The 9,806-nt window shown below is 41.5% G+C and overlaps 1 protein-coding gene across 2 annotated transcripts; it reads right to left on the bottom strand.

The window, feature by feature from the left end:
- Nucleotides 1-1,829: 1,829 nt before the first annotated feature.
- On the bottom strand, nucleotides 1,830-8,718 carry slc5a3b (solute carrier family 5 member 3b). Of its 2 annotated transcripts, none has more exons than XM_085135532.1 (2): nucleotides 6,725-8,718; nucleotides 1,830-6,180 (listed from the first exon to the last, which is right to left on the bottom strand). In XM_085135532.1, the coding sequence occupies exon 2, from the start codon at nucleotides 5,895-5,897 to the stop codon at nucleotides 3,765-3,767; it is 2,133 nt and encodes a 710-aa protein (XP_084991658.1). In that variant the 5' UTR covers nucleotides 5,898-6,180; nucleotides 6,725-8,718; the 3' UTR covers nucleotides 1,830-3,764. The 2 variants fall into 2 exon arrangements, with proteins under 2 accessions (XP_084991658.1, XP_084991657.1); XM_085135531.1 differs by having other exon boundaries at nucleotides 8,325-8,718.
- Nucleotides 8,719-9,806: the final 1,088 nt, after the last annotated feature.

The following is a 9,806-nucleotide window of genomic DNA, read 5'->3' as shown; positions in this document are numbered from 1 at the left end:
ATGTCCGTTTGGAGACAAAACTAAAGAGCAGATGTTTGCTCATAATGTACAGCACTACATGTGGAAAAAACCAAACATAGCATATAAGGACAAACACCTCATGTCAGCCGTGAAGCACATTGGTGGAGGGCTGATGAGTTGGGTTTGTTTTACAGTCACAGGATCCTGTGACTGTAAAACAAACAGATTGCAGTAATTGAGCTGGGTGTGACTCCTCTGAAAACTAAAATACTAAAATACTTTTTCTCAAGTCAATGCGGTCATGGCATGTTCTGTCAAGTCCATCTCCAAGGCAACAACCACAAAATAGTTTAAACACCTTTCACCTAAAATAACCTAAAATAAGCCAAGTGGCCTAGAACTAAAAAGCTTAGGCAACATTTTCTGATTTATCATTACATACAGTACTTCAGCAAATGTTCTTGGTTACTTTACTTTCAAAATAAACGAAGTGCTACACCAGTACCCATAGAGGAGGAATTGCCTGATCAGCTCACTAAACCATTTTCTTTTTTTTTGCCTTGTTTATCAGATTTTCTTTCATAAGAGGCAAAAGAAGTCCATTGCTATACATGCTCAGACACTCGTGGTCCTCATCCTTGTATGAATAATCCATAAACATTAATCATGTCTTCACGGTGAGGTCAACATTGTGACACAGTTCTAACAAAATGCTTTTCCCAAAACCAACTGAGAATCTGCAGGCAGGGTTTCAGGTGACAATTCTAAGTTATTAGTTAACATGCTTCGGTCATGGCACCTTCAGAAAAGCCTGCCAAGGAAAGTCTGTGTTTGTCTTCCTTTATTCCAATGTGCTACCCACACAGCCGCCTTTGAAATGTGAATGCTACATTCTAACTTGTTGCTATGGGGAGTCACAGGACATCGCTGATATGAGTCATTGTCTAAATTGAAACAGATCATGGCCACTAAATACCACCCTCTGACTAGAAGCAGTTAATGGCAGTGATGACTGTGTCACTCTAAAAAACACACCGTATTAGTCAACAGATTACCTAATCGTACAATATAGCATTTTGCCTTTGGCATCTGTGCTTCATGCCAAGCAAATTTGCATGATGAATGTCTGTTTTCGCAATGTAACTTTTAATCCACCCTTAATTGTGGAAAATTACAGAAGTGTGAGGTTTGGTCGCCAGAGGATAAAAGGATGTATGGAGCTAAACTGGTAAGCAGTGGAGATTTGTAAGCCACCGATGCTGGCCTTTTGATTGGTTGAATCTTGTGGGCCTGGAATCACCCAATCCCTGTCTGGCCCTGAGGAGATTATTAGAGCCTTGCCAGGGTTTATATAATCCTGGTCAACAATAAGTAAAAGCTCCCTCCATATATAAACACTGCACACACATGGGATGAAAATTTTGCTACTATAGAAATCCAACATGGAATCCTTCATCTCTTCAGCAGTTCTGAAAACAACATCTCAATCACAGCAAGTTGCAAAATGCCATTTAGACACAATGCAGTTATTCGGAAGTTGTAATGAAAGTCAGTACCAACAGAACCACAAGAGAGGAATTGAAAAGTGGGGTCCATAATTAAACTAATCTGAATTAAAACCATTTAGCAGTTTATTTTTTTAAAACAGATGCCTATGACTTCTTGCATCTTGGAACCAGCAGATAATTACACTGCAATAAAATGTGCCTATAATGCTGCAATAACAGCAAACACCACCAGCAAACAAATCGTTTGCTGCATATTTCAACTTAATGCTATTATTGTCCAGAAGTGACTATATAGTGACTTCATTACTCTTTCATTCTCATTTCATTTCTTTGACTATGAAGAACGAAAACACATTTGGCTTTAGTCTCCACGAAAACTTTATTTTCAATCTCTAAAAATAAAATCCATAAAAATAACAATGTAAAGTCTCTCAGAAAGAAAGAAAGCGTTTTAAAGCTCTTTCCCCATACTTATACAGCAATCGTCTGTTAACCATCCTCCATGTTATGCATCATTCACGCCTATCACATTATAAAACTGACATTTTGGACTGAGGTCATTCAACATTGGTGTCAAAAATACATACAAACACAGTACTTTTTGTTTATTTTTGTATTCTGGGGATGAGGTGTTGATGCATCAACACGTTACACTGTGGGAATAATGACCACAATCTAGAAGGCCAATGATTTCAAGCACCCTGGCTGAATTACTCTTAATAATGTCACGATTAAGCTCGTCCAGTAAAGTGCTACTTTGTCAACAAATGTCTGAAACGTCATTTCTGCTTAGCATTATCTGTTAATGCTAACTAAAACTGTCTACATGACAGAAAAACAAAATCCTGAAAATGGCTTTAAACAAAAAAAAAAGAAGAAGAAGAAGAAATGTGGTATTTACTGCACAAAGTTTCAGTACTTAAAAAACTTAAAGTCTGTGTTCGTCGATGTTTTGTCACTTTAACATTGCACACTAAGACACATTCGGTAGGAGGTTCATAAAAGATGCACTTCAAACAAGATTAAATGACATTTCAGCACTGCAGTGCACTAGAAACACATTAACACACAGTAGATATACAACAGATTGCCTGCTATAGAAGAAATGTACATTGTAGGTGATACAGTGAGCCCTGAAGTATATTGTACACAATGTGGACATAATGTAATAGAGACACATTTCAGTAATGTAGAGCACAAAATGAAATTTGCATAAAACACAATCTGATAAACTCATGACTGTTGGTACTTGTGACTTTTTGTTACAATACAATATTAGTGCATGAACTTTCAACACAATACAGTCACAGAAAGATAAAAATAACAGTGAAAGTAATGAAAACAAAGAAGAAAACACACGACTAGGAAATGTAGTATAATGAAAATAGCAGTACAGCTCCAGTTATGCCCTGATTTAGGTCATCAGTGACAACATCGTAAACAGCCAATTCAAATGTACCATTTACATTACGTCATTTATTGCAAGAGGAAATGATAGTAGCGATAATAACAACATTATTAGTCTTGTGCTTCTTTCTGCTCTCTCTTTTCTCTCTGTACTGCAAAAGATGTATATATTAAAAACATTAAATATTAACTCCAAGTTTCACTAAATTTAGATGCAACACCTTCAGTAGGCTAAATCAAACAGATATAATAATCACAATAAATATAATGGTAATATGCAATACCAGCAGCGAATGAAATGCTTCGCAGCATTAACTCTTTTTTTCCCCCCAAAGTTCATAATGGCCCCTCAACCAAACAAATAAAAAGAAAAAAAAGAAAAATAAATGGATATTTGTTAATATCCAATATATGTATGCTACACCAGCAACTAAGCCTACAGTCACTGAGAACAAGAGTAAAATAAAAAGCTTAAAAAAAATAAAAAATAAAAAATCACAGAATACATTTATTTTCACAATACAAAAAAGACAAGTGCATATGTCAAATAAGGCAAATATTGAATTCACTTAGAGTACAACAATTCTAAAAATCCCAGTAGATATTTTGAATGCAGGATTAACAATAAGCGCTGTACAAAATTGACACATTAGTGTCAAATAAGATTCAGAGTCATAGAGAAATCATAGTTTTTTGTTTTGGTTTTGATTTTTTTTAAATGTGAAGAAGCTTTCATCATTTTAAAAAAATGATTACACTAAGCTTAGATCCCTGTTAGAGAGCTACAAAATACAACTGTAAATATTACAGACAGAGCTTCATACATCTCTGAAAAGTCAACTCTTTCTAAAAGCCCCAGACACCTCCCACCCCACTCGGTCCTTGTTACTACAGTGAAAAATAAACAAACATGAAGATGCCCACAGAGCAGACTGAGACCAAGCCCAGGTTGAGGAGAAGTTTGACTCGAGGTGGCTCGTACAGCATCTCTGCGATGGCTCTCGCGTCCTCCTTCGCCCCTTTTTGCTGAGCGCTCTGCGATTCTCCCTTATAGCCGCAAACCCAGTCCAGCAAACGCATGCACCTGCTCGTCTCCGCACCACTGCGGCAGCCTTCCTCTGCTCTAATTGTCTCCATATTTCTGTTACCAATCTCTCCAGGAGTGGTGGCAGGGGACGTTTCTGTACTTGGTGTTGCTGGGTCATGGTCTGTGGAAGGGACCAGAAGTTTGATATCCAACCCGTCCACGCACCTCTCTTTTTTAACATCTGGGGGTAGCTCTTTACGCAGGCTTGTGTCACCATTACAGTGGTTCTTCTCAGTCAGCCGGTACGTTTCCTCTCTGTTCTTAGGGGGAGTCATTTCAATGCTGTAGAGCCCCCAGAGGGTGGTGGTGCGAACCTGCTCCTTATCTGGTGGAGAAGTACAGAGACTGACCACAATTGCCACCAACCCTGAAATCCAGAACAGCCCAGCAGCAAAATACATGTAGTGAATTCGAACAACGAAGGCAGGCCTATTATCTGGCTGGTCACAGCGAGGCTGACGGTAGATAAATGCCAGGATCAGTCGTATGGTACCTAGGGTAAAACCCGTCATGCCTCCCCAGAATGCACCTCTCTCATTACATCGCTTCCAGAATACACCTAGAAGGAAAAGGGCAGCAATTGGTGGAGTGAGGTAGCCAGCAACTTCCTGGATGTAGAGGTATGTCTGTCCACCTTGCATCTCAATAATGACAGGCACCCAGGCAATACTGATGACCACCATGACCACAACAAACATGCGGCCCACAATCAACAGTTCGCGTTGGCATGCCTTCGTCCGAAAGGTCTGGTAGATGTCCAAGGTGAAGATGGTGCTTGCGCTGTTGAAGATCGAGTCAAGGTCACTCATCAGGGCAGCTATCATGACTGCCATCATAAGACCCCTGAGTCCCACAGGCATCACCGCCATGACCAGACGTGGGTAGGCAATGTTTGAGCAGCCAGCTTGGGAACCACAAACAGCCATGCAGTGCTCCGGCCCGATGCAGGCAATCTCATCTGCAAACAAGATGCGGGATATCATTCCTGGAATGACTATTAGAAACATGGGCAGGATTTTGAGAAATCCAGCCATGAGTGTTGAGCCCTTTGCATGAGCAATGTTTTTTGCTGCCAGTACTCTCTGGACAATGACCTGGTCTGCACACCAGTACCAAATAGATGCAGGCGTCTGGCCAAAAAGAAAACCTGGCCAAGGAATGTCTTCATCCAGGGGACCTCGAAGGATGCGCAGCGAGTTTGGTTTAGGGTCAATCTGACATGAAGGAGAGTATGTGTAGTTTCCAGTGGCTAGTATAGCGGTAACATTAGGAACTGCCTGCATGTACTTAGTTCTGACACCCTCTAGCCCACCGACTTTGATCAGGCTCATAATGGTTAAGGTGAGGGCTCCACTGATCATCAACACTGCCTGAAGGGCGTCGGTGTAGAGCACTGCCACCAATCCACCAGTGACAGTGAGCAGAGCAGTCATACTGATAAGCAGAACAATAGACAAATAGAGATTCCATCCAAGGGACTCCTGAATAAAGAGAGCTCCAGCATACAAGTCCACAGACAGTTTGGTAAAAATGTAAAGCAGCACAGACAAGAAAGCAAAGTAAACCTTGAGTCGTTTGCCACCATAGCGTTTTGATAGGTACTCTGGCATGGTGTAAACTCCTGAGTGGATATACACAGGGATAAATACCCAGCCAAGCAGCTGCAGAAGTAGAAGTGCATTAAATTCCCACGCTCCTACAGCATAGCCACTTGCTGCTCCTGACCCAGCCAGGCCAATGAAATGTTCACTGCCAATGTTGCTAACAAACAGCGAGGCACCTATCACAATCCATGTCATGGAGCGTCCAGCCAGGAAGTAGCCGCTCACAGTGCTGCGATTGGCTTTCCACATGGCAAGAAACCCGATGGCTAGCACCAGGACGAAATACAGTGCCACCACAGCTATGTCTGCTGCTTCCATTCCACCAGCCATTTTTTACAGATTATGTTAAAAAAAAAAAGTCTTACAGGAAACTTTAAAAAAATAAAAGAAAATAAAGAAAACTGGAAATATATAAATATACGTATTTTGCACTTGTTTAAATGGAATGGAAATGTTGTGCTTTGGTTTGCTGTCTGGATGGAAGTTGTTAAGATCCACTGTCTGGTCAAATACACTACTTGGATGGGGTTATCCACTGGCACTGAGGTCGTTCTAGTTTTTAAGCGGAGGATGCGGCACGTCTCTGGTCTAGAAAAGCCAAGAGTTAAAATTCCTGCAAGACAGCAAAGAAAAACACCACATTAGAGGTTTGATTTGAAGTGTAGTGGAGGCAAAAAAAAAAATTACAGAAATGTGTTGCATCTGATGACAAAAATAAAATGATCAAAAATCACTAATAAAAGAAAATATATGAAAATATATGAAAATACGCTCAGTAAACTACATGAAGCCCAATATATTATTGCTCATTTCCAGCTTTGTAACTCTAGTATTTTTCCAGTGGGATTAGACTTCCTATGACTTTCCTCGTTAATCTGTTTAAACACAAAAGGACTCAAGCCACACTACTATAAAACCTTCAAAGAAGCATTATGTAAGACATCATGAAATGTGGCAAAGACTACGCCGCTGCGCCACAACCAAATGTGCAGTTTGACTTGTGTCTTACACAAAAATTTGCAGCGCATTAAAATAAACAGGTAGCAAAAATACATTTAGGGCTACAAGTTTAAATATGGAGCTAAAGGAGTATAGCTCCTTTATATATACCACACAAAACAAGGACCGATTCACAATGTCTGCTTTTATGGACACACCTGAATCTGTTAAACTGGCATCGTCATATTCCACTCCTGAAATTAGAAGGATATTTAACTGCACCAAACGTTTATAGCTAACTGCATTCTGCATATGCTAAATATTCCAAATTCTGCAGGAACATAAGATTACGAGAGGGATGGATTAAAATAAAATTCTTGTGTCAGCAAAAAGTAATATGCAAGGGGATGTCAGAGCACATCTGTTTTGTGTCAGTCTCATACACACACAAACATACAAACACACACTTGGCTGCCAGGCCCCTCCTGAGGTTTCAGCTTGCCATGCATGGGAGAAAATAACCCCACGCATCGGACTTCACAACCATGCTTTATGCATAACCATCCCTCTCTGTAAAAGAAGCCTTTGTTTTCATTTTACCATCTCATCATCAAGGCCTGCGCTCCATGTGTTCACCACAAACTGCCCATGAGACTCTGACTCTGAAACTAGCATTTATTCATTCAGCAGACAAATAGAATTGTATTTGCAATATCATTGTTTAACGCAAGAGTCAAGCTCAATCACCAACACCCCGGTATGCCAGGATGGGGACTTGTGCAGCATGCTCCCACATACTGACATCATGGGTTTAAATAATGCCACGGGGCAGACTTTAGCACATGCATAACACATTAATAAATCCATGTAGTTAAAGTTTCTTTCTTCTTTTTTTATGTTTCTAAGCCAAGACCTATCTAGGTCTAGTGTGCAAGTGCATAGCAGTTACTTGACAGCAGAGAAGCACGCCAAGACAAACGTGTCCTGGCATGTGCCAATACCACATTGGGAATATGAATTACAATAAAATCTACAAACCCTGAGGATAAACAGAAGCTGCAATTTATTTAAGGAGTCGTTAAGGACTAAACTTATGCTGAGCAGCTTACTTTGCGCAGCCGGATTTTAAATGAATGTCGCTCTCAGGCAACGGTCACAGCAGCCTACCTACAGGGAGACACCAAATGTGGCACCTCTGCTTTAAATGTCTAATAACACAGTAAGAGATAAAGGGCTTTGGAGCAAAGGCCGACTGACGCCATCGTGGAGAGCAGTGGTATAATGGATAGTTAGTGTACAGAACAATGCCAGATGTGCCTGACAGCCTGAGAGTGCCTTTGTGAATACAGAGAGGAGGGCGACACCAGTCTACCACGGTCAGGCAAGTAGTCCCAACTGCACCTAAGTGCTCGGGGGAAATTTCTAGAACAGTTACTCATTCATCCGCCGGCAAAAACTGCGCATCTTCCAGGAGATAGCAGTCGTCATCATTAGCCATCCTCGAGATGCGGGACGCGTTTCCAAACACACACGGACGGCTCTACGCGTACTCCTTCACACTTTTTACTCTTTAAAACACCCGTCATTTCCCCCTGCCTGACGTCAGCTGTAAAACATGAGTCTGGTGGCTCAACAGTCAGTTGGCACCCCATTGAATGAGACCTGGCGTAGCTTTAAATAAAAGCAGCCTCAATGGACTTCCCGCTGGCACGTGCTCGGATATTTTGGTTTATTGACAAAACAGCTCAGCCTCCACACACACACTCACCGGTTCTGCTGATAAAAAAAAAAAGTCAAAACAAGTCGCTACACATGTACCTGGATCGCTAATGTTTGCGAACGCGCCAAAAGCAAACAGATGCACAACCGTCTCTCTCCACGCCCCATAGGCGGAGATGTGTGTGGAGAAGCGTCTTCGTACTGAATGCTCGCAGCTTCCTCGGCTCACGTAGGTCGCCTCTCCAGGTTGTGGACTTCACATTAACTGCCGGCGTATCTCTTCCGACTTTCACAGAGAGCTGTGATGCCCGTCAGACAATGTTGCCCCCGCTCCTTATAGGCATCCGCTCGATTCCACGCCCCACACGTGTATTACACCCGTGACGTGTTACAGGGCGCAAAATACCGCCTACTAGAAATTGCTCCGGTTTATTATCACTAGGCTACTGGTTCTCCTGGTCACCTGTCTGTTTATGTAAGCTTAGGAAGACAGGCAGGTGCACACTGAGCGATACAATGGGAAGTCGAGAGTCCGCGGGTCACGCCCACCTTTTTCCTCAGCGTGCTTTGAATGAGGAAGATCATTTGCTTGTCCTTAAACAAAATAAGTAGGTTAGGCATATGCATTTTTACAAACTCGTGAAAATTTAAAAGTGTCGGGTTTACTTACATCAGATTTTTTTTTGCTGAAGTCTCCCCAGAAAGGAATTTTTGCCCCGCATGCCAACAACAATGCCCATCAGAGGAATAAAGTTATGCATACTTTGCTGTTGCAACAACACATGTTTTCATTTTCCAAGTGACCTGGCACGGACGCTGCTATTTGTTGGAGAGCATCGGGTTTGCAATCTGGAGGAAATAGTTGTCATTGTAGAGCAACAAGAGAAAACACCAGCAATCATCAACACCTAATTTATAGTGACTGTTGTGCCATCACTGCATTGCAACACAGAGCTGAGCCACATGAGCTTTGCTCTCTAAAAACAATCATAATAACATTACATCCAGTTGGGAGAAAAGCAAGTGTCTCGTTCTTATCAGACAGCAGCACCTCTTGTGTTGAGTGGGCCCTAAATAGTGTGTGCATGTGAAGTAGGTGTGTGCATTAATGTTACCGCTTGCAAATATTTGCATGCTCCAATTTTTCAATGTGTGTCTGTTTGTGCGTGTGTATGTTGCATAGTGTAGATTGTGTTAGAAGAGGCTTGCAATGCAAGTTAAAACACTCACTATAATCAACCGCACAGCTTGGGCTCTGTTAAAACAGCTGACACTACTACTGAGCAAATAATATAAAGAATGTACCAGAAGGTTGTAGAGCATAACAATATTATAACAATAATAATCCAAAAGATATTGCTGTAATCAGGCATGTTGCCCTGACCATGATAATAACCGTCAACAGCCTCAGCAGACAGATAAGAATATGATTCTACTGGTTGAGTTTCAACAAAACATCCTGCACGGCAGACACAGTTCTGCATACTACGGAGGGAGGGAAACGGAGTAAATTTCCACTCACTCCTCTCTCGGAGAAATCTTGGAAAATTCCACTTCGTGAAAGACTACATTTCCCAGCAG

The sequence above is a fragment of the Neolamprologus multifasciatus genome, chromosome 16 (assembly GCF_963576455.1).
Source record: "Neolamprologus multifasciatus chromosome 16, fNeoMul1.2, whole genome shotgun sequence".
Taxonomy (NCBI): domain Eukaryota; kingdom Metazoa; phylum Chordata; class Actinopteri; order Cichliformes; family Cichlidae; genus Neolamprologus; species Neolamprologus multifasciatus.
Note: the sequence above shows the minus strand (reverse complement) of the source record. Positions and strands in the feature narration are given on the sequence as shown.

Bases quoted from the DNA above. Each gene is read 5' to 3' on its own strand.
- slc5a3b (XM_085135532.1), bottom strand. From the start codon at position 5,897: ATGGCTGGTGGAATGGAAGCAGCAGACATAGCTGTGGTGGCACTGTAT.